The sequence below is a fragment of the Elephas maximus genome, chromosome 2 (genome assembly GCF_024166365.1).
Source record: "Elephas maximus indicus isolate mEleMax1 chromosome 2, mEleMax1 primary haplotype, whole genome shotgun sequence".
Classification (NCBI taxonomy): Eukaryota; Metazoa; Chordata; class Mammalia; order Proboscidea; family Elephantidae; genus Elephas; species Elephas maximus.
The window spans coordinates 153,170,372-153,194,427 of record NC_064820.1 but is presented as its reverse complement, the minus strand read 5'-3'; the positions used below and the strand labels follow the sequence as shown (position 1 = coordinate 153,194,427).

At 43.4% G+C, this 24,056-nt stretch overlaps 1 protein-coding gene across 2 annotated transcripts in view; it reads left to right on the top strand.

Moving 5' to 3' along the window:
• The first annotated feature begins 1,024 nt into the window (after positions 1 to 1,024).
• Positions 1,025 to 24,056, top strand: part of NRG2 (neuregulin 2) — a 208,393-nt gene continuing 185,361 nt past the window's right edge. For both annotated transcript variants that reach the window (XM_049873799.1, XM_049873798.1), the window contains exon 1: positions 1,025 to 1,886. In XM_049873799.1, the coding sequence (XP_049729756.1) occupies positions 1,214 to 1,886 (673 nt within the window). In that variant the 5' untranslated portion in view covers positions 1,025 to 1,213. The remainder of the gene's footprint in view (positions 1,887 to 24,056) is intronic.

Below are 24,056 nucleotides of genomic sequence, written 5' to 3'. Positions count from 1 at the left end.
GGCCAGTTTCCTGAGAGGAAAGTGAGGGAGGCACACAGGGATAAAATTCTCAGAGACATCACTGGAATTTCTGAGCCCAACTTGGTTCAAGGATAAAGATCGGGGAATAATAACTCTCTGGACCTTCATTGGTGGAAGGAAGATGGATCATGGACCTGTATTCTAAAAGCAGACACTGGCTCCAGTGGAGCAAATGCTACTGCCTCCTGCAAGCACCAGACTTTTAAAAAGAAACTATTCCCCATGGAGTAGCCTCTGGCCTCTGACAGGCTCTGGCTCTAGATCTCGGGTTGACTCCCAAGAAGTTTCCCCCACCTCCCTTACCGAGTGGCTTTTAAAGAGAATGTAAGTTTAAAGATTGTAGAGTTTGTAGCCTGGTCCTGCTTGGCTGCTGGAAAAAAAAAAAAAAAAAACAAAACTCTGTGTTGGGGACTAGACCCTCTCCTAACCACCACCCCTGCTTAGGTATCCTCAATTCCAAGAAAGAACTCCATGTCCTCTCATCTCTTTCCAAAATAACCTCAGGTTGGGATCCATCCTCACCTGAACTCCAATCCCCAGCGCTCCCCAAGCGGTGCCAGGGCCGAGCACGTGGACTATATTAGGGGCAGGCCTCCAGGGTCCTCCCAGGGAAGGGGACGGTCCTGGAGGCAAGAGGCCGCCACCCCGGCGGCGGCAACCCCCTTGGCTCCTACAGCCGGTGGCCAAAGGCTGGGTCACGCCCTGTTTCCCACTCCCACGTTCATAGGATGGTGCCAGGCTCCGTTATCTCTACTCCGCCCCCTCCTCACGCACCACCACACTGTCATGCTGATAAATTCCCAAGAGCAAAGGGTAGCGCGATTCCTCCCGCGCCCCTGCGGGCCCTGAGGCCGGGCACTAAAGCAGTGCGGTGCCAAGCTTCCCCTGCAGAAGCCGCGCTCCTCACTCGGTCCGGGGTAGAGGGGGCGCGAGAGAGCAAGTGGGCGGGCGTCCCATCCTCCGCATCCTCCTCCAGGTCCTGGCGCGCGGGGTGGGAGCGCTGCGCGCCGCCGCGCTGCGCATCGCGGCCCGCTCGCCGCCTGCCCCCTGCCCTAGCTTGGCCACCTCCCCGGGCTGCCGGTGGAGGGCTCCGAGGCGCTAACGTTACGCTGTTTCCGGTTTTCCAGTGGGCTGTTTCCCCTCCCAAGGCGGCAGCAGCGGAGCGGCGGAGCCCCCCAAATGGCCTGTCCAGATGCGGCAGGTTTGCTGCTCAGCGCTGCCGCCGCCGCCACTGGAGAAGGCTCGGTGCAGCAGCTACAGCGACAGCAGCAGCGAGACGAGCAGCAGCAGCGAGAGCGGCAGCAGCAGGAGCAGCAGCAGCAACAGCAGCATCTCCCGTCCCGCTGCGCCCCCAGAGCCGCGGCCGCCGCAACAACCGCAGCCCCGCAGCCCCGCATCCCTGAGAGCCGCCGCCCGCTCGCGAGCCGCAGCCGCCGGCGGCATGAGGCGCGACCCGGCCCCCGGCTTCTCCATGCTGCTCTTCGGTGTGTCGCTCGCCTGCTACTCGCCCAGCCTCAAGTCGGTGCAGGACCAGGCGTACAAGGCACCGGTGGTGGTGGAGGGCAGGGTACAAGGGCTGGCCCCGGCTGGCGGCTCCAGCTCCAACAGCACCCGCGAGCCGCCCGCCTCGGGTCGGGTGGCGCTGGTGAAGGTGCTGGACAAGTGGCCGCTTCGGAGCGGGGGGCTGCAGCGAGAGCAGGTGATCAGCGTGGGCTCCTGTGCGCCGCTCGAAAGGAACCAGCGCTACATCTTTTTCCTGGAGCCCACCGAGCAGCCCTTAGTCTTTAAGACGGCCTTTGCCCCCCTCGATACCAACGGCAAAAACCTCAAGAAAGAGGTGGGCAAGATCCTGTGCACTGACTGCGGTGAGTCGCCCCCTCCCTCGGCTAAAGACAGGGGGGAGGGGCGAGGTGGTGGAGAATGGGGGTGGGGTGGGGAGGTGCTGCAGGTGCCCGGGCCTGGCAGCGGCCGGCAGCTGGAAGGGGGGGAGGTGGGGCCGCCCCTGGGCTGGGTGCCGGGCACGGGTGGGTGAGGGCGTTGGGGTAGGGGAGAAGGAGGATCTGGCTCAAAGTGTGCCAAGGGTGGGGGGCGGGGGGAGACGCCGGCCTGTGCCAGCAGGGATCTGCGGCTGATGTATGGCATGTGGGGCTGGAAAGCTGCCATCATAGCCCAGTAGCGGTAGGAAAAACGGAGAGGTCCGGGCGGTGCTGGCCGGCTCAGTGAGTCAGGAGTGACCCTCGGAGGCCTGGTCCTCTCCGCTCCCACAGGCCTGCCTGGCCCATGCTGGCAGGGTCTGCAGGAGCAGCTGGGCAGACTCCCAGGCTGTGAAGGCCTCTGCTTACAAGTTCTCCTAGGGAATGATCGCCCCCACCCCCTCCTTCCTCTCCTGGGCTCACCGCTCTGCTCATCGACACCGCTGGCGCAGGCAGAGTTGGACTTTTTCTGTTACTGTTTTCCGTCCTCCATGTGGCTCGGGCTTTTTTTTCTCCGTGGTGACTGCCTGTCTTAGCTAAGGGATGGCAGAGCCTTCTCTTAATCTCCAGGACTAGAGAGCCAACACCGTTTTTGGCTGTTTCTCTGAGCTCTCACTAGGTCTGTTGGTTGTGATGGTGAAACAGAGTAACTTACTTCTGCTGAACGCTGTAAGTTCAGCTCTGACATCTTGCTGGCAGCATGTAACTGACCGCATCTCTCATCTTCACCGTGTTGTGTGCTGCACAAGAATGCAGGCGATTAGGAACAAAATCTGAAATCTGTACCTCTGTGCAGCTGAGAATAGAGTCTTCCACGTCAGAAGTTAAAAGAATGCCCATCTAAAACAGCTTTTTCTTCTTGTCCCCGAAGTACTTAGTTCTCAGTAGGATATTTCAAACTGGTTTGTCCTGCACCGGAGTATTTGTGTTAGCCTGTCTTGTGCTTATTCATATTGGGGTTTCATTTTGTCCCAACTAAGGCTGAATTTCTTGCATGCCATGTGACTCTCTGAACCGTATTATCATTAAATTGTGACAGGTGTCCTAGACTCTCATAGAAGTTGGTGTGCTTACCAGTTTACCAACTAATTCTGGGTAGACAGGCTGTGAGTAGCAAAGAATGTGTAACTGCTCATAGAAGGTTTTGCTACCCTCATCTTTACAGATCTGTGCCTTTGAATTTTGGGAGTTTCCCTTCCTCCATGCCCTTCAAGAAGCAAATTTCAGTTTAGTGGTGGGAGCAAATCTAGGCATTATGTTAAACTGTGATCACTTTACATTAGTCAGAAGAACCCTGACAGTGCCTTAATTATGGAGGAAAACAAACTTTGGGGATAACAGCAATGTCACCTCTGACATTGTTCCAAGGAATATTGTTGACTGCTCTTTAATGTTGGTTTTTATGCTCAGAAATGTTTTATGGTGACAAGTTAAGACCAGATAAGAATTTCTAATTTTTTTTTTCTGGTAAGTGTTTTCTCTGAGATCCCATGGGGAGCTGTGGAACTATATTATGCAGTGGGAAATAGATAGGAAAAACATTTATTGAACCTTGTCCAAGGACAGCTTTTGTTTGGTGGGTAGCTCCTGAATATGCACAGTTCACATCTCCACATAATCCCTAGTCTGGTCCACTGAGGACCTGATGATCATTGTCAGATAGGGACATACAGTAACTTGTATGCATCCCTTGTCTCCCTTCCCCCAATACGATATGCTCTTATCATTAATGTCTTGTTAGTTTTCATGAGCATTTAATAGTCAAATGGGGAGATCATGAAGGATTTGCGGGTCAGAAATATGGTTTGCTTTTAGGCTAGGGCCATCTCATTAGTAAAATAGAATGTGTAGTTTAGCTCTCAAAAAGATAAATTTAGGACTGAAATCACCAGCAAAGAGAAGGCCCTCACATAGCACAAATTACCAAGGGGCAGGGAAGGTATATGGAAGTAAACATTTTAGAATGCAAAACGTTTTTGCTTTGACTTGATAGTGTGTAGGTGAGTGTCAGTTTAGGAATTAGAAATTAAAGACCGTATTTGTGAGAGGAGACTTGTAGAATTGGTGCTAATATGACAGAAGCATATAAACTGCATTTTTTTTTCTACCATGTGATTAAAGCAAACATGCAACGGTAATGGTGTATTAAATAAGGAAACAAAAGCATTCTAACTAACCACAACACTTTCCTTGTGCTCAGCAGGAAATAACTAACAAATTCATTTTCTGTTTTCTATCTCTAAAGAAAGCCCTCTGGGCCACAGGGTCATTGGGAACATTTTCTCCTTGGAGCACATTTGCCCATTGCAAAATAGGGAAACTGGCACTTGGAAACTGTCATCATGGCGGTTATATTGAGCAACTGAGGTTGAATTGTTACTTTGTTTAGCTGGTTTCAGCTCTCTGAGTGTCTGGATTCTGAGAGGTGTAGCTCCTAGGGATTTTATTTAGAATGCTGTGTTTTGGGGAACTAGAACTTTGGGATAATGTACCATATGGAGAGATTGTCCTTAAAGTTGGCATACGCCTCAGTAGCTTCAAAGCGGGGGTCATACTGGACCTCTCCTAAAAGGTCCTCATAAATGGCTAATTTCAACTAAACTGTGAACTGTTGACTTGCAGATTGCAATCTAAAGTGGGAAGGGGTCAACAGGACTTTTGTTGGAACAACAATATCTGCCACAGAGGCGTTTTTATAGATCAAATATGTATTATTCATCCAAAGTACTGTCTCTCTGGTGGTAAAGAATTGAGTAAAACGTTTGCGTTTGTAACAAGAGTGCATACATTGAGATGTTTTCTGTGCCTTCCATAGAAAGAAGAGGAAAAAGAGTTAGAAAGGCCTTACGATGATTAACAGCTCTGCACAGTGCTATAAAACCATCTTGTTCTGCAAATAGTCCTGCATTTTTAAAGAGGGTTGCTTACATGTATTTTGGTATAATTACACCCTATCTTGTTGCTTTCCTATATATGCACATGTTTTTAAGTTGTTTCCTTATTGAACAGATGCAGTAGACAGCATAAAAAAAGAAAGATCACTTCTTCCTTTGGAACTTTCTGATGTTCAGTTTTCCAGTGGATAGTATACTTTTTTGTTTAAATGGGAAAGGTGTTTCGGAGGGCGGGGGGACTTTACACACTTTTGGGTAGTTTTTAATTAATTTGGCGCCCAGATTCATATATTAGAGGAAGGTGGTTCACAAAAATCGTATAGCAAAAGCAACTGCATATTTTTAAAACGCTGTTTATTTAAAGAATATTTTCTTCCCCAGCCAGCTGGAAACCCAGCTGTGCTGCAGTTTGAAGATGGGAAAGTGAAACTAGATTAGACACTGACCAGTCCTTTGGAGGGGACAGGCTTGGTTAAAGATTTAGGGGTTGAGTTACCATCATAATGTCAGTATTTGTTTTAGTGATTGCTTCCCTCAGCAGGCTGTGGGGGGTATGTACCATATCTTATCTTTAAGGTCTCTTTCTCCTAGCTCCCCTGCCCCTAGGGTTTAGTCCTGTGCCTGGTTTTCAGAGGATCTCAGTATCTTTTGAATGGATGAAGTCAAGTGAAGCTAAAAAAGAAAGCCTCCAGATTAATAATAAAAAACAAATTCAGCTCTATGATCTGTGACATCAAGCCCTATTCTGAAAAGCTGAGTTTGATGATAGCCTTTACCTGTCACTATGGGAACCTTTTTTCCAAAGGAGTCTGTTATCAGTTAGAGTACTTAACCACAATGGGCTTAATCATTGTGCTGATTAGTGTTAATGGGATTTGAGCAGTGGATAATAAAGGTCTTGCTCCAGAAGACCCTCCTTTTTTTTTTTTTTTTTAAGGGCCGATTACCACTCCTCCACCCCCATGTTTAAACAAAAATAAAATAACAATTTGAATTAACATAGTTTGGGAATTAGAGAGGGTGGTATATTAAGTTCCTCTTGATCCCTAAGCAATGCTTCCTCTTTATCGTCCTCTATTTATCTAAGGCATTTTAATTTTATTTCTTAATAGCAAATACATCAAGTTAATTTTTTTCTTTTTAAAATTGTACTTATGTTTTTGAATATGTAACGCATTTATATGGGTCTAGATTCAGAAAGTACACAAGGATAAACCAAACCAAACCTGTTGCCATCGAGCTGATTCCGACTCATAGTGACCCTACAGGACAGAGTAGAACTGCCCCATAGGGTTTCCAAGGAGCGCCTCGTGGATTCAAACTGCCGACCTTTTGGTTAGCAGCCGAGCTCTTAACCGCTGTGCCACCAGGGCTCCTACATAAGGATATATGGTGAAAATTCTCCCTCTCACCCTGTCCTCAGCTATCCAGCTCTAAGGCAGTTGTAAAATAAAATATTCTTGAAATGTGTCTTTCCCTAAAGCAAAATGTTTTTCAAAATAGACATCTTTTTCTTTTAACAAATAAAGAATGATATTTTTGCCATTAAGCCAACTTTATGGTAAATTCTTACCCAGATAATACATGTTTTTTTAAACCTAGTCCAAGATTTTAACTACCTAGTTTCTGTTATCACAGTCCTTTTCTATCTGAAGTATCTAGTGAAAGGGGCCTCTTTTCCCCCTAATCAGTATCCTGCGCCACAAGTGTAATACTAGGGTCAGGAATAAAGGTTCCAACTTATTTTTCAGGTACTTCGCCATTAAGAAGCTTTTCTATGGCAAAGAATTTTGCATGAGTCTTAATGGGGACGCTCAAAGGAGAGATCCAAAGTTTTGACACTGAGCTTTTGGGTTCCAGCTCCAAGGCACACATAACAGTTCTCACGTTTCATGCTCTTGGTAATCATGCAGTAGCCTCCCAGGGGGCAATCACATGAGGCCATACATGGAAAGAGAAAACTCCACAGTGCATGATTGCTTGAATTTTCACGTAGAAACCAGAGACACCAGTTGAGGATGAAGAGTTTGATTTTGACCACATTTGTGTACAGCTGGTATGATTCCGGAATGAATTCACTTGGTGAATACTGGATTTTTTTTTTTAAGGAATTTATTTATGTTTTCTGGAGAAATATAAACACTTCTAAAAAATATTTTATTGTGGTTAAAAAAAGACATAATAAAACATTTGCCATTTCAACCATTTTTATGTGTACAATTCAGTGACATTGATTACATTCATCACATTTTGCAACCATCACCACTCTTTGTTTTTTCATCATGCTCAACAGAAAACTCAGTACCCCTTAAGCAATACTTTCCTACTTCCCACTCCCACTCACCCCTGGTAACCACTAAATAACTTTTGCCTCTATGCATTTGCCTATTCTAGGTATTTCATGGAAGTGGACTTATACAATATTTGCCCTTTTGTGTCTGGCTTATTTCATTTGGCATAATGTTTTCAAGGTTCACCCCTGGCGTAGCATGTATCAGAACTTCATTTCTCTTTATGACTGACCACTATCCCATTGTATGTATATACCACATTGTGTTTATCCATCTTGAGTACTATTTTGAATGATGAGGTAACCATTTGAATATAGTGTTAAAGTTTCAGAGGATCAGGGAGTTGCCACTTGGATAAGTAGGAAAAAAGGTGACTATGCAAATATCTAAACAGTGGGAAGTCTTAACTCTCTAAATCCCTTTGGTTTAGTGACATCTGGTAATTTTGAAAATGATTTGGAAAAGGAATGACATGTCAATATCAGTGAAATTTCCCCAGTGCAGTAGTCTTCAAAAACTTGTTCTTGGGATTTTCTTTTTTAGGCCTGAAGTGTTGTTGGCATAATTTTCAGCAAAAGTAGAAAAAAAAAATTCCCCCAAATTTTGAGTTTGAATGTATATATGTGAGATGTGGATTTTTTGTCTTGTGTCTACTGAATTAACCCCCTGCCTCACTTACTGGAATTTGTGTATAGAAAAAACCCAATTCATGAATTTCAAGAGACGATACAGGGAACTCTTTATAAAACTGGATAAGGTAGATGGAATTGACCATTGGAGGTGCTCATTTATGACAAGTTTAGAAAATAACTGTTTTATGTCAAATTAAAATAGACTTTAAAAACAACACGAAAACACACATACAAATCTTGCTGAGCCAGAGCTCCATGTAAGGATGTAAGAGCTGAAGCAAACCTGAAGGATGATTAAAAGGCATTAGGATGACATGAAAGAGGACATGCTGTACCCAGGCAAAGTGCTGGGAGCTTTTGCCAACATGGGGTCAAAAGACAGGCATTCATTCTGATTGAGATCATTTGGCGCTAATCAGCTGTGATGCTTTTGAAATTATGAAATGAGGTTAAGTTTAAGGAGCTGTCTTTCTCTGCTAGTTGGCTAGTTGCTGCTGGGAGTGGGGCATCTGACCTCCATCCATGGTAACATTCCTTCCCAGTTTGTAGTGCAGTGCAGTCCAAACAGCCTCTTCAGGGACCTCTCTGGACAGAGGCCTAGCGTCTCCAGAGCGTGTTAGCTCTTCTCTATGCCTCTGCTCAGGACCTGCTTGTGCTGCTTGCCCCCTGGGAGCGGGGCTGGAAGTGGTCAACATTCCATTTACTCTTGCAGATGTTACTGGAGTGGCAAGGGGCATGGGCATCCCCAAGGGTTTCTGTATTTTGGTAGAAACACAGACCCCCAAGTGTGATGTTCAGGTTGCTTCTTCATCTCTTTTTAGAAATGGAATCCCTAATGGTTCTCTTTGTCCTTCACAGATTTTCTTCCCTGCACTGAGGATGTTGGCTTCCCTCTCCTCTTTGCCTCCCTGATCTGTTTTATTAAAACTGAGGATCTGTCTTTGTCCTTTAGGCTGGGATGTTTTACTTGGTCTTGATCTTGATCTTGATATTGGTCCAACTAACAGAAGCCAAGCTGAACCAACATTCCACTGAATCGAAAGAGAGGAGAGTCACTACATGGCGAAATGCCTGATCTAGCCCATGCGAAAATCAGGACATCATCGATTCTATTGTGACAGCGATGTGATTTGCTACACCAAGGTTCTGTTACTAACACAACTTTCTTCTAATTCTGTCTTTCAAATGTTTGCTTCAACAAATATTTGAATATGAGTTCTGCATAAGAAACTAGGTACTTGAGGGGAGCTGTATTAGACACAGTCCCTGTCATTAAGGAGTTTGCAATCTGGAAGTACAAAGATACAATAGTAACTCAATCTAGAATATGATAAATACCATAAAATATCCCAACAGAGTGATATTGGGAGGAGAGGAGGAATCATAAAGGCAAGAAAGATCATATCTGATTAGAGGATTAAGGAAAGTTTCTTGGAGAAGGTAGTTTGAGACGGACTTCCAATAGTCAGAGACAGAAGAGTTTAGGGGTGGGGTGGGGTGGCTTGGAGATAAAGAGAAATTAATTGATTAAATTGATTCCCTGCAGAGAGAGAAGAATTCTCAGCAGCGGAGGAGCATGTTTGTGGTACACAAAATAACCAGAATAAAAGGGAGGAAATGGGCAAGGAGCCTGGAGAGATCGATTAGGGTGATAGTTTCACCAGTCTTGAATGCTAGGCTGACGAATTTATACTTAATTATGTAAGTAGTATTTGAAGGCTTAGGTTAAAGCAACTCAATGTTTTATAGTAATCAGTGAACAGCTTTTGCACATATTTTGTTAAACCTATCCCTAAATATTTCACATTGTTTTTAATGCTATTATAAATGATAAATAGAAAGACAATTTTTTTTATTGACTGTGTCCCATGGCCTTAATAAATTGGCTCATTAGCTCTAGTAACTTTTTTGGTAGGTTCTTTAGGATTTTTTATATATATGCTTGTGTTGTCAGTGGAAAAGACAGTTTTACTACTTCTTTTATCTGTTTGCCTTTTTCCCCCCCCCCCCCCTTGTCTTATTGCACCGGCTAGGACTGCCAGACACAGTGTTGAATAAACCCGTTGCCGTCGAGTTGATTCTGACTCATAGCGACCCTACAGGACAGAATAGAACTGCCCCATAGGGTTTCCAAGGAGTGCCTGGTGGATTCAAACTATGTTGAATAGAAGTGGTAAAAGTAGACATCCTTACTGTACTCCTGGAGGGAAGCATTCAGACTTTTACTCTTAAGTCAAAAATCAAAACCGTTGCCATCAAGTAGATTCTGATTCATAGCGACCCTATAGGACAGAGTAGAGCTGCCCCACAGGGTTTCCAAGGTTCCATTGGTGGATTTGAACTGCCGACCTTTATGGTTAGCAGCTGTAGCTCTTAACCACTGTACCACCAGGTCTCCTCTACTAAGTATACCATAATGGTTAAGAGCATGGGCTCTAGAGTCAGATGGACCAGGGTTTGGAAACCATCTTTCCTGTTTTCCAGCTGGGTAATGTTGGGCAAGTTACTTTCTGTGCTTTAGTTTCCTATAAAATAGGAATAGTAATAGCACTTAATTACCAGGAGTATAAAATGAGATAAAGCATGTAAAATGATTAACATAGCACCTGCTCAATAAATGTTAGTTATTAACAATCTTGTTAACTTAGACCAGTGGGAACAGGAGGACTAAGTAAGTGAACATTTTAACTGGAAGTGGGCTGGGGGCAGGAAAGGAGCAAAATTTTCACCAACAGCTATAGTTTTTCACCCAGATATTCTTATTCACCTCCACTTGAGGGTCACTGGGCTGGGCTGGTAGAGGTGGTGATGAGAAGAGAATGTGTGGTCTCATTGTAGGGAAGCCCATGTGAGCAGTCCCAGAGTACTAATGCTGCTTCCGTGGAGGTTCCAAAACCAAAAATCCAAACCAGTTGCTGAGCTGATTACAAATCATAGCAACCCCGTGTATTTCAGAGTAGAGCTGTGCTGCTCCATAGGGTTTTCAAAGGCTGTGATCTCTGGGTAGATTTGAACCACCAACCTTTGGGTTAGTAGCCGAGTGTTTAACCATTTGCACCACCCAGGGACTCTGTGGAGGTCCCAGTGGACTTTAAATCTTGATGTGCCCGTGGGTATTTTGTCCATATGTTGGTCAGTTTTTTTGGAGGCCCAGCAGAAAGGTATTGCTTTTCTCTACATCACAAATAGGAGGACTAAGACCCATATTCCAAAGCATCCTTTTATAAATCTTACATCATGGTTGTGAAGTGAACCACAGGTCCAAGTTCTAGTCCTGCCAGGCCTGCTCTTTGACTTGGGCAGGTCTTGTCTTATATTGTACCGTTGCCAGGAGGAGTTGCTGAAAGTCCCTGGAAAATGGCTGAAAGCTTCATTTTTTTTTCAAGGAAATCAGGGCCCCTGACTCATCCTGCTTTAACCTGGAGGTTTCCAGGTTTGGGGTTGGGTTCACATTGAATCATTCATACTCTCTTTTTCCTTGTTTCTGTACTGAGTTGGGGTGGATTTGGTGGATCTGGTAGCTGCCCACGAGTATAGGTGTGGTTATGTGAGGATGGTGCAGGACCAGGCAGTGTTTCATTCTGTTGTACATAGTGTCGCTATGAGTTGGAACCGACTCAATGGCACCTAACAACAATGTGACAGGGGACATTTTTGGAGTTAATTAATTAAATTTATTGGTGTGCAGAACCTGATGAACATATGAAACTTTGCTCCTTAAGTGTTTTTAGGACAAAGACTCTTTGCTTTGGGTTCATCCTCTAAATATTTGTTGGCTATTTATCATCCCTCAGGCCCTGGGCTGGCCACACATCCCTGACTTCAAGGAATACTCTGTGTATTTATTTATTCTTAAGGTCTTACTACTTGTGGTCTGTATCTCTTAAATGACACTTATCATTTAATGCCATGCATTGTTAGTTTTTCTTTGATGGGTCAGTGTTTTATCTCCTCTACCTGATTCTAAGCTCTTTAGGGGCAGTAACTTAAAGTGTGGTTAAATAAACATTTGATTCGATGGTTATTTCCAAGTAAGAAGGCTGCTGTGAGCCCTTTTTCTTTCTCTACTGACCGTTTTTGTCCTAGAGAAATTTCAAGATTCCTCGAGAGACAGCCCAGGCTAAGAGACCAGACCAACCATGGAAAGGGCAGAATTTCGTTTCTCAGTCATGCCTCAGTTCAGTCTTTTTTTCTTTTCTTGATAGCCTGTAGTTTTCTTCATTTTCGTGCAAGCAATTCTCCTCTTCTCGTGAGTTTTAGGATTATCTCTAGGTGTTTTCCCATGTGTGTTAATATTTTGGCTTGTGTTTCCTTTCTGTCTTTTTGGTTGGTTGACTTCCAGCAAAATTCTCTACTTTCACTTGCCACGTGAACTTTTTGGATGTTCCCCATTCTGGTCTCTCAGTGGAATGTGCGCTTGGACTCAGTTACTCTGGCCTGTTAGTGCTTCAGGCCAAACTAAGTGTCTTTTCTCTAGTCTGCTGAGATCTCAGATTAGGAGTGGTTGTACCTTTTTGCCTGCAGGCAGCTTGGGGGCTTCTGGAAGCTGATACTGGTCCTTAGATAATTGTTTTCTTGAAAGGATGGAACTCATAATGTCTCCCCTTTGGCATGCTCATTCTTTCACCATTGAAATGAGGCACTTCTGCCGTGTATGCTTGACTGAAAATATTGGGTAGGGATCATGGAGGGCCCTCTCCAGAGGAAGTTCTCTTGTAGTTCAGAGTTCCTAAGGCTCTAGAATTCAACTTCCTTAAATCAGAGTCCCTTCTACTGGTGCCTGTGGCCCTAAGTATAATCTCAGTACAGCCCCTAACCACACTTGGTTTGGCCAGTAATGAATTTCACAAGCATTGCACAATTGATAAGGAGCTCTGGTGGTACAGTGGTTAAAACACTTGGCTGCTAATTAGAAGATCGGCAGTTCGAACCCACCAGCTGCTCCATGGGAGGAAGATATGGCAGCCTTATTCTGTAAGGATTTATAGCCTTTGGAACCCTGCGGGGCAGTTCTACTCTGTCCTGATAGAGTTGCTGTGAGTTGGAATTGACTCAATGGCAATAGATTTTTTTGGTTGGGGCCAATTGATGACTTCTTCTATGGTAACGTTATATGGATTTAGAGAGGAGAGTTTATTTAAGATTCAAAATGTAACAGGTGAATTTAAGTAGATGATCCTTCGTGTCTGAATTCCTATCTCTGGGTGAGAAAAAAAAACGAACAGGGTTGCATCCAGTGCAAACTTCCCAGCATTGCCATTGACTGATTAGATTTCAGGGGGAAAATAGTAATGAAAAGAAGAACAAAAAAAAAAAAAAAAAGAAAGAAAGAAAAAAGTGTCAGACCACACTGTGATACAATTGTCACAAAGTAACACCAAGCCCCGCAAGTGGAGAGTTTCTTTCAGAGGACACTGGGGCTTCCAGAGGCAACCTATCTGACTGCTTATTCTTAGTTGTTTTCCTGCTCATTTGAGTTTTACTTATGAGACCCTCTTGCCCAAGGCTTTACCCCTCCTACCTTACTCCACCTTACTCCTTGCCTCCCTTCTCAGGCCTGCTGCCATACTTGCTTTTGTCATAAATGTAACAACCACGTCTCAGCCCCACTTCCAGTGTTGAGAGAAGTTTTCAGAAATTTCCAGTACAAAATTCCCAACCTTTCCTTGGATTTTAGGTCTTATGGGCCTAGTGAGAAGTGCAAAAAAAGCCCCAGGATAGGCACCTATAAGGGTGAAACCACATCCAACAAATCTGGCTGGATTTCTCTCAGGTCAAGTTATTTTGGACAAAACATGGAATTTTCCTAAGCAGGCCTCTCTCATACCTCCAGATCTTATTTCCAAAGGGAATGCTTTTTCCAAAAAGGCTGGTAACATTCACCGGACTCTTAATAACACCAACACTACGTTGTCTTGTCTAAGTACTGGCAGCCATCTCTTTCAGGTAGCACCTCTAGGGCCCACCCTAGGTGATTCAGGCCAATACTGAGAGATCCTAGGTTGTGGAGCGGTGCAGTATTATATTCTGGGCACAGCAAGGTATTACCACCTCTGAGACAAACTTTTTACTGCTGGAAAAGAATCTGATTTGTAGGTTGAAGGAAGGCACAGGGGTGGCCCCCAGATTGGGAGGGAGCTTGCTGTCTTTGTTTCTCATTATGTAAATTGTCTGAGTAGGTTTCCTCTGTGCGTGGTATGCACTCAGCTAACTGAGAGGGCAAATGGGAGCTGGAGCTGCGACTGGCTCTCTTGGGAATACTGTTTTCTCCTTTGCCACTTTTACCCGGGTTTCTGCCTTTACCCACATGCAGTGTGAGCTCCGTGCTTCTTCTGTGTGGCATCACAGCCTCAGGGCCTCTGGTGAACGGTCTGCCTTTGGCCTAGAGTTTGTTGTACAGAAATAAGATTTAAAGGCATTTGGTGTTAGATTAGTTCTGTGAAGGGATCTCTTAAAACTTCAGCATATCCTAAAGAACCCCAAAGGGTTTGATGGTCTACTAATTCCAGAGGAGGGGTAGGGTGTTGTCACTGTAAGAGGAAGAGTAGAAAGGGGCAATAGTGCTGCCCTGTTCACATGGCTCAGGGGAGTAATCCAATGGACGTTTCTCTTCATTTTATGGTTCAAAGATTATTTTCTTTGGAAGAGCTTGTAACAACAACAGTGAATTGTTGGGGTGGGGATGAGGCTCATGGCTGGCCTGCAGTTGACGCAGCCACCCTTAAAGATTGAAGCTGGTTTGTGGATCCTGCCATGGGGTCATCTAGCAATGTTACAGATGCAGTGTTTGGCTTTTCTGACACTCTTCTCATATGGTTCTTTCCCTTTACCTTTTCTTCTCAGGTCATTCCATCACTGGATCTTCTTTCTTTGACCACTTTGTAAAGGGTATGGTTCCGAAGGGGTTGTTGTCTTCTTAATTTATATAATCTGTTTTGAAGGTTTCAGCTATATATAGCATAAAAACCAAAACCAAACCTGTTGCCGTCAAATCGATTTCAACTCATAGCAGCTCTATAGGACAGAGTAGAACTGCTCCATAGGGTTTTCAAGGAGCACCTGGTAAATTCAAACTGCCAACCTCTTGGTTAGCTGCCCAACTCTTAACTACTACGCCACCAGGGTTATAGTGGTTAAGAATGCATGCTCTGGAGCTGATTTTTAAGGGTGAATCTTAGATCTGTGATTACTAGCTGTATAGCCTTAGGCAAATTAATGAACCAGGAGGTGCTTCAGGTTCCCCATCTGTAAAATGGGCTGATTATGTACCTCATAGCATTGTGATAAGAATTCCGTGAGTTACTCCAAAACGATAGCAAATGTTTTGCTGTAAAGTACCGTTTGTAGAAAACATTCAGTACATGCTAGCTGCAATTACTGTTATTGTTAATTCTGTTGTTAGCAGGAAGAGAATGGTTTTGTGTATCGCCTGATATGAATTCAAATCTATTCCTTACTTTTGTTGTTGTTAGTTGCTGTCTAGTCTATTCTCATTCCTTACTAGGTGTGTAAATATAGGAAAAGTCCCTTAATTTTTTTTACTTTAGGATTAGAGCTGGCAATTTAGTATTAGAATATTTTCCTTATTAGAAGAGAGTCACTAAGGCCAGACAAGATTCAAGGGTACGGGAATGAGACTCCGCCTCGTGATGGAATGAGTGTCAAACCATTTGTGTATATGTTTTAAAACTATTACAGAGGGTTTTAAAAACTTTCTGGCCACAATTGTTTATATTCCTCTCACAGGCAAAATGCACTCATCCCAACTCAAGACCCCTCTCCCCTCAAAGTCTCATGTATTACGGCATCAAGCTTAGGCTCCACAAGTACCATCTCTTTAAAACTTTGTTTTAACATGATGAACATAACTAATGTCACTGAATTGTACACGTAAAAATGATTGAAATGGCAAATGTTTTATTATATATATTTTACCACAAAAAATTTTTTTTGAACTTCGGATTTCACTACATTATAGAAAAAGCTTTTTTTATGTAGTTCTCTGTTGGATTGATGTGCTATGTTGTTGTTCATTGCTATCTGGGGTTTACTGCATTAGACAAAAGCCACATCCAGAAATCTTATCAAGATAAACCCTCCTCTACCTTGAGCTCCCTGTGAGGCTGCAGTGGGAAAACACTCTTAAGATTAGTAGAATCCCTATTCTTTAATGACGGGGATCTGGGAGGCATGCCTTAAGACCCTTCTTAAAGATTCTGTAAGGCATCACCTTTGATCTCTCTGAAGTCTTAAAAAAAAACAGAGGATAAAATTCAAAATGTCTGGAACTGAGCTAATTTTTACCCAGACTTCTCTTACCATATTCTCTTCTGTCCTGGACAACCCCCATCTTAGATAATAACATCTATCTAGTTTTCCAAGCCATTAGAATCCTCAAACTCATCATTGGCTCCATTCCTGAATGCAGTGAATTGTCAAGTCATGACAATTTCTACTTCTGCAAAGTCTCTTCCATTTCTTTTCATTTGTGGTGCTCTAGTTGGGTACTTACATCTCACCTGAACTGTCATAGTAGTTGCTAAATGGAATTGCTCTCTTCAGTCCTCTATTACTAGAATTAGCTTTCTAAAACAAAGTAGTTCTCTTCCCCCGACCCAGAAATCTTCAACAGTTTCTTATTGTCTATAGAATAAAGTGAAAACTCCTTCTCATGACATATAAGGCCTTCCAAAATTTGACCCCTACCTGCATTTAAGCCTTTGCCCCACTCTTCACACTTACTCTTTGCTATAGCCAAAATATACTGCTTTGAAATATACAAACGGATTTTATATTTCTCTTCCTCAGTGCTTTTGCTCATTCTGTCTCCTTGGCTTGGTATGCCTTTCATTTCCTTCTTAGTTCATTGCTAGCCTCCTCATCATTCAAGACTCAGCTCCCGCCTGCTCCTCAAAGCTTTTTCTGATCTCCTCAGTCAGAATGAACCGCGGCCTCCTCTATGGCTAATGCTCTCGGCTGCTAGCTGAAAGGTTGCAGGTTCAAGTCCACCCAGAGGCTCCTTTGAAGAAAGACCTGGTGATCTACTTCTGAAAAATCAGTCATTGAAAACCCTGTGGAGCACAGTTCTACTGACACATGTGAACATAATGCCCTATTCTATCACTTAGCATAGTCAGATGGGGAGAATGGTATGTATGTGTGGTCTTAGTCTAGACTGTGAACTTCTTGGATGTAAGATGGAACTGTAGCAAAGGATGCATCTTACTTACCTTTTTGTGCCTTACATAAGTTAGATGGCCAACAACTGTTTGGTAACTTAACGAGAGATTGAATTATACTTTAGGATTAGAACTGACAATTGGGAATAAGCTTCGGGCTCATGGAAGGAGAATGGCCTAGGTATGTCATATGTTGGTAGAGATACAAAAGTGGTAAATTGAGGTAGTTGCTTTAGATGAAATTGGGAGGTTGCTTTAATTACAAAACGCTGCACTGGACTCTGCTATCATTGTTGCTGCTGTTTGTATTATTAGTGAGAACCAAATCTCTGGTATGTGAAATGGGGTGTTTTATTAGCCTCTGTGGGAAGCATTGTGAAAAGATTATGCAGATATAGGAGAATTTGGCTGTTTGGTATGCCTCTGTAATCCCTATCACATTTGTGGTATTTGCATATAATAGGAGATCAATAAATATCAATTGAGGGGAAAATGAGTGAAGAAATGGTATCTTCTTTTGTGTGATTCTGTAGGATACCTATATGTGCCGTACCCAAGGAGCAGATCAGGAGAGCTGGTTCAAAATCAGCCAAAGTTAAGAGAAGGCTTATACATCACAAGTGATTTATCAATGGTCATCTTGATACTCAGGGCTTTCTGCTTTGCTATAGAGGAGTGGGATGTAGCACGGCCTTAGGATGTGGACAAGGTGATTGGTGGCAAGTGAATGGCAGAATTTCAGTTTGAATCAGGCAGTCAGAAGTGACAGCACCTTTTAGGTGGTCAGGAGGAGGATCTGGGGTATGTATCCTTAGTTGAGGAAAAGAGGATTAATCAGGCCTTGTAAGGTTTTTTTGGTTTGTTTTTATTGTGGTGAAATTATGCATAGTGAAACATACACCAATTCAACAATTTCCACACGTATAATTCAGTGACATCGATTACATTCTTCAGATTGTGCAAGCATCCTCACCCTCCTTTTCCAAGTTATTCTACCACCATTAACATAAGCTCACCGCACCCTAAGCAAAAGCTCCCCATTTCCCCCTCCTTCCCACCCTGGCAACCACCATTAATTTTTGGTTTCTATATATTTGCTGGAGCCCTGGTGGTACAGTGGTTAAGAGCTCAGGTTGCTAACCAAAAGGTCGGCAGTTCAAATCCATCACCCACTCCTTGGAAACCCTATGGGGCAGTTCTACTCTTTCCTATAGGGTCACTATGCATCAGAATCAACTCGATGGCACACAACAAAATCAAAATATATTTGCTTATTTCATATCAGTGAGATCATACAGTATTTGTCCTTTTGCGACTGACATTCGCTCAGCATGATGTTTTCAAGGCTCATTCATGTCATGGTGTGCTCCAGGACTTCATTTCTTTTTATGGCTGAGTATGTTTGTTTAAAGGAATCCTGGTGGCACGGTGGGTAAATGCTCAGCTGCAAACTGAAAGGTCAGCAGTTTGAACCCACCAGCCATTCCGAGGCAGAAAGATGTGGCAGTCTGCTTCCATAAAGATTACAACCTTGGGAACTCTATGGGACAGTTTTCTACTCTGTCCTGTAGGGTTGCTGTGAGTTGGAAGCAGCTAGACAGCAATGGGTTTATGTTTGTTTGTTTTTATTTTTCAAATGATGAGATTCCTTCCTGGAAATTAGCCTCCTTGGGTCCAGTCTCAGCCCACTGCTTCCTGTATAACTTTGTGCAGGTTATGTGTAACACTCTGGGCTTTTGTTTTCAGCTGACAAATGGTGATTTCTTCTTCAGCTGTGAGAACTGGAGTGGAGAGAATGTGTTAAGCCAATTAGGTAAGATGCATGGCATGAAAATAGAGCCTCCGTGAGTTTATCATTTTTCTCTGAAAATTTTAGCTAAATCCTGGGTTGGGGTACAATCTCGATTTCCGAGATGTGGAATTTCTTTCTTGAAGCTGGACTTCTCCTGTGTTTCATTCTGAGTATCAAACCTAAGCAGCCTCCCAGAGTCTGTGATTGTGATAATTGGATGGGAGAGTTGGGGCAATTTAGGAAGATGATGGGGGACTGACCTCCTCTTGCCTTTGAAATCCACAAAGAAGGGAAAGTGATGAATAGTTGATCAAAAAATAGGGAGTGTCTCTCCTTAATTAGGACAGCTGGCTCAGTGATAAAATTATTTTACTCTGTTGATGGCCCTCAGGACCAGATGCTATGAAAACAGAAATTAAACTATGACTCTGGGCATCTTTCTCCATACAGTGAGGGCAGTGTAATGTCTTCTCTGTGCCCTTGCCCAGCTGTGGATTCCTCTAGGGAAGCCTCAAGAGTCTTGAGGAAGGGGGCTTGTTGGGCCTGAGTCACAGATTTCCAGGGAAGGGGTAGATTCAGTTTTCAGAGTGCCTCACTGGGGATGTGGGTTTTGCATCTGCTTGGCCCATGGCTTGTCCTTGGAGGCTCTGTGTCTTTCTGTTTTTGGTAAGCCCAGCTCAAGGTGACCTCCCTCCACTCCATAGATAGGAGAGTTGGTCTGTTTGGTCTCTCTATTATCCCTGAGAAGCTGATTTTGCTACAGGTCTGGGTGTACCATATGGCAGCCTAGATTGCAGTGATTGTTGGCACTAGTCAACAGAAAGAGCAGACTTTTTGGCTATAACAAATCCCCCAAGTAGGGTTACCATACCATCTGTGAGTGCAACATATAGGATCAAGAAGGTGGGTATACAGTCCCATTCTGATCCACTCCTCATGGCACCCCTGCTCCCAAAGAAATAGAGAGGCAAGTTTATCTTCAAATATTGGCTAACAGATATCTTTTAGCTGCTTTATTGTTCTTTTCTTTAAAGGATGCTAGGGAGGTGTAGTAGTCATGTTTCTTACTGTTCCATGTATTTGTCCTTTTGCAGAGCCTCAAACAGTCTAGTTAGGGATATCGGATTAACATGAATCAATAGCAAGCGACATTAGAACAAAAAGGTAGATCAATTTGGACTGAAAAGTTTCCAGGACAGATAGAGATTAGCCATGAAGAATGAATGGGTTTGGGGGATCTAGAAGGAAAGCAGAAAGGCTTCTAGGTCAAAAGAACAATATGAGCTGAAGTAGAGACAAGCAAAGTGTCTTTATAGGACAAGGAGGGGTTTATGGAACCAGTTGGGATAAAGATATAGGGAAGATAAGATTAGGACTGTCAGGCAGTACTAGATTAAAGGGGTCTCAAGAGGCAGGCAAAGCCGTTTGGATTTGGAGATGATAGGGTACCATTGTAAGTATTGGAGCAGAGATATGATATGAAGAGAGGAATGTTTGGAAGTGCTTTGTACACACAATTCAGAGTAGACTGGAGTTGGGTAGAGATACATGTTTAAGAGATCAAGAAGGGAATAATAAAGTCCTAGAAATCATGAAATCTGGGAGAAGAGGCCGGTAAGCTAGACCATTCCTTTCCAGAATCTGTAAGACTTGGTGATGAGCTGAGTAGCAGGCATGAAAGAGAGAAGGGGGTTAATGTTTTGATTTTGGAAAGCTGGGAAGAATAAATGGAAACCCTGGTGGCGCAGTGGTTAAGCGCTATGGGTGTTAACCAAGAGGTTTGCAGTTTGAATCCGCCAGGCGCTCCTTGGAAACTCTACGGGGCAGTTCCACTCTGTCCTATAGGGTAGGTATGAGTCGGAATTGACTTGACGGCAGTGGGTTTGGTTTTGGTTTTCGGGGAAGAGTAATAGTGCCATTAACAAAAAGGGAGAAGTTGTGAAGAAAAGTAGTTTTAATTTGAGTTTGACAAAGATTTTGTTTATTTAGCAAATACTTTTTTTTTTAATGTAACATTTATTATGTGCTTGCCACTGTTCTAACCACTTTATAAATGTTAACTCATTTAGTCCTCATGATAACCACATGAGGTAAGTACTGTTATTATCCTGCTTTTTATAGGGAAGAAAACTTAAGCACAGAGAGGTTATATAATTTGCCCAAGATCACAAAGCTATAAATGGCACAGCCAGGATCCTGAACTCAGGCCATCTATACTAGGGTCTCTCTTATTAACGGAAGGCCCAAGAAGAAAATACAGTAGATAGTAGGAGATAAAACAAATATTTATCAGGCACCTTCTATGTGCCCTCTACTGGAAATGTAAAAATTAGCATGAGTTGGGCATATCATCAAGGACCTTGTAAAGTTCTAGTGAGGGTATGACAAATAGATCATTATTAAGGGTACTATGTTATGTGTGACAAGAGAAATTAGCACATAATACATAAAGGAGAGAAGGAGGACAAATACATACCCAGTTAGAGGTACAGTATCAGAAAAGACTCAAAGGAGGTGGAGATGGAATTATAGGTAGACCTTGAAATAGGGTTGAGTCATATTTTGGTAGTTGGTAGTAAGAGAAGGCCATCCCTGGTAGCAATAAATAAAATAAATGAAATCATGAAAGAAATGAAGTTCAAAACATGTTTTGGGATCAGCACACTGCATAGTTGTTGTTAGGTGCCATTGAGTCAGTTCCAACTCATAGCGACCCTATGTACAACAGAACAAAATACAGCCTGGTACTGTGCCATCCTCACAATCATTGTTGTGCTTGAGCTCATTGTTGCACCCACTGTGTCAATCCGTCTCATGAGGGTCTTCCTCTTTTTCGCTGACCCTCTGTTTTACCAAGCATGATGTCCTTCTCCAGGGACTGGTCCCTCCTGGTAACATGTCCAAGGTGTGTGAGACATAGTCTCACCATCTTTGCCTCTAAGGAGCATTCTGGTTATACTTCTTCCAAGGCAGATTTGTTTGTTCTTTTGGCAGTCCATGTTGTATTCAATATTCTTCACCAACAGCACAGTTCAAAGGTGTCAATTCTTTTTCGTTCTTCCTTATCCATCGTCCAGCTTTTGCATACATAGGATAGCAGATAGTTTAGTTAGGCTGCAACACGAAGCAGAAGCTGGAGGAGCAGTAGAAGAGAAGCGTGGGGCTCCCTTGATCAGACCAGGAAGGTAGAATTGGAAGTCTGTGGCATACAAAGAGGAGCCCTGGTGACGCAGTGGTTAAGAGCTCGGCTGCTAACCAAAAGGTTGGCAGTTCAAGTCCACCAGCCACTCCTTGGAAGCCCAATGGGGCCATTCTACCCTGTCCTATAGGGTGCTATGAGTTGGAATCGACTGGGCAGCAACAGGTTTGGTTTTGGTTTGGCAAACAAGTGAGAAGATGATAGTTGATGCTTTGAGAGCAAAGGACTCCTGGAGGCATAACTGTAGGAAGGAAAGAGCTGAGTGCTAAGGATGGAGCCTTCCTGTTTTCTGCAGGCAGATATCTAGGCTAGTCTTACTTTGGACCTAAATATTTCCTAAAATAAAGCCTCTTGGTTTGTGGGATTCAGGTTGTTCCTCTGTTAGACTGATAGACCATTTCTGGCTCTCTGCCTTTGTTCTTCAGGAGTGTCCCAGCTACCTGGGGTAAATGATGTTCTCATTGACTTTGTTCCCTAAGCATATCTAGACAGGAATCTCAGGGCCCTTCTGCCCAATCTCAGGAAGTATTTAACAAAATACTGAGCCATACTCATGATACTGGTGCAGAGGTAATATTTCAGACAGTCATGAGTTCCTTGTATAGTGTGACACTTAAGTGATGAGATTGCTGCCTCTTAGGTCATAAGCAGTAACAGCCAGAGGACAGGCAAAGCAAGGTCTGTTTCCAGTATTCCATACCTCCTTTGGAGTCCCTAGGTGGTGCAAACAGCTAATGCACTCAACTACTAACCCAAAGGTTTGTGGCTCGAGTCTACCCAGAGGCTTCTTGAAAGAAAGGCCTGGTGATCTGCTTCCAAAAGATCACAGCCTTGAAAACTCTATGGAGCAGTTCTCCTCTGCATACATGTTGTTGCTATGAGTTGGAATCAACTCAGCGTCAACTAGCAACAACAACAGGCCTTAAAGGATTCGATGTCAGGTTAAACTCCAATCTGCCACTTACTAGCTCTGTGACCTTGGGACAACAGACCTTTTTGTTTTCTTAACTGAAAAATAGGGTTAGTAATATTTGCTTTTCTTACCTAACAGGGATATTTTGAGGATCAGAGGAGACAATGTCTGTGAAAGTGCTTTGAGATTGCGATGTACTGTATCAAAGTGGTATTATTATTAACACTACTAACCAGTTTGCTCCCTCTTAAAGATTAATGCTCTGAGAGTAACTTTTGCATAACCTAGTCACAGTCCCTCTGGCAGGACTTAAAGGGCAAGGCCACAGAGTGGGAGTTTGAGACACACAATAGAATATAGTCTTAGCCAGACATGTCCTGCTTCATTGATTCTAAGGTGCATTTTTCCCCCCATACATTAACTTCTCAGAAATTGGGATGTGTCTTGCAATTGATGAGGTCCCTGTGTGGTGCAACTGGTTTGTGATCATTTACCAGCCAGAAGGTTGGTGGTTCAAACTCACCCAGCAGCACCACAGAAGAAAGGCTTGTCGATCTGCTTCCATAAAGATTGCTGTTGTTAGGTGCTGTTGCTGCTCTGTTTGAGCCCATTGTTGCGGCCAGTGTGTCAATCCATCTCATTGAGAGTCTTCCTCTTTTTCACTGACCCTCTACCTTACCAAGCATGATATCCTTCTCCAGGGATTGGTCCCTCCTGATAACATGTCCAAAGTATGTGAGACAAAGTTTTGCCATCCTCACTTCCAAGGAGCACTTCGGCTATAGTTCTTTCAAGACAGACCTGTTCATTCTTCTGGCAGTCCATAGTATATTCCATATTCTTCATCAATACCCAAGAAAATTCTGTGGAGCTCAGTTCTCCTGGGGTAGCCATGAGTCAGCAATGGGTTTGGTTTATAATTGATGGCATTGTAGATTTTATGAAGTAACTCTTTTCATGGAGGCATTGGGCCACATATGCAAACTTTCTTTTTTCTCCCTTCACCAACAGTTGGCGGTCAAGTCTGTTCCAACTTAGGGAGACCCCATGTGTGTCAGAATAGAACTAGGCTCCAGAGTCTTCTTTTTTTTTTTTAAACCTATTTTTAACTTTTTATAAAAGCGAGACCATACAATATTTGTTCTTTTGTGATTGACTTATT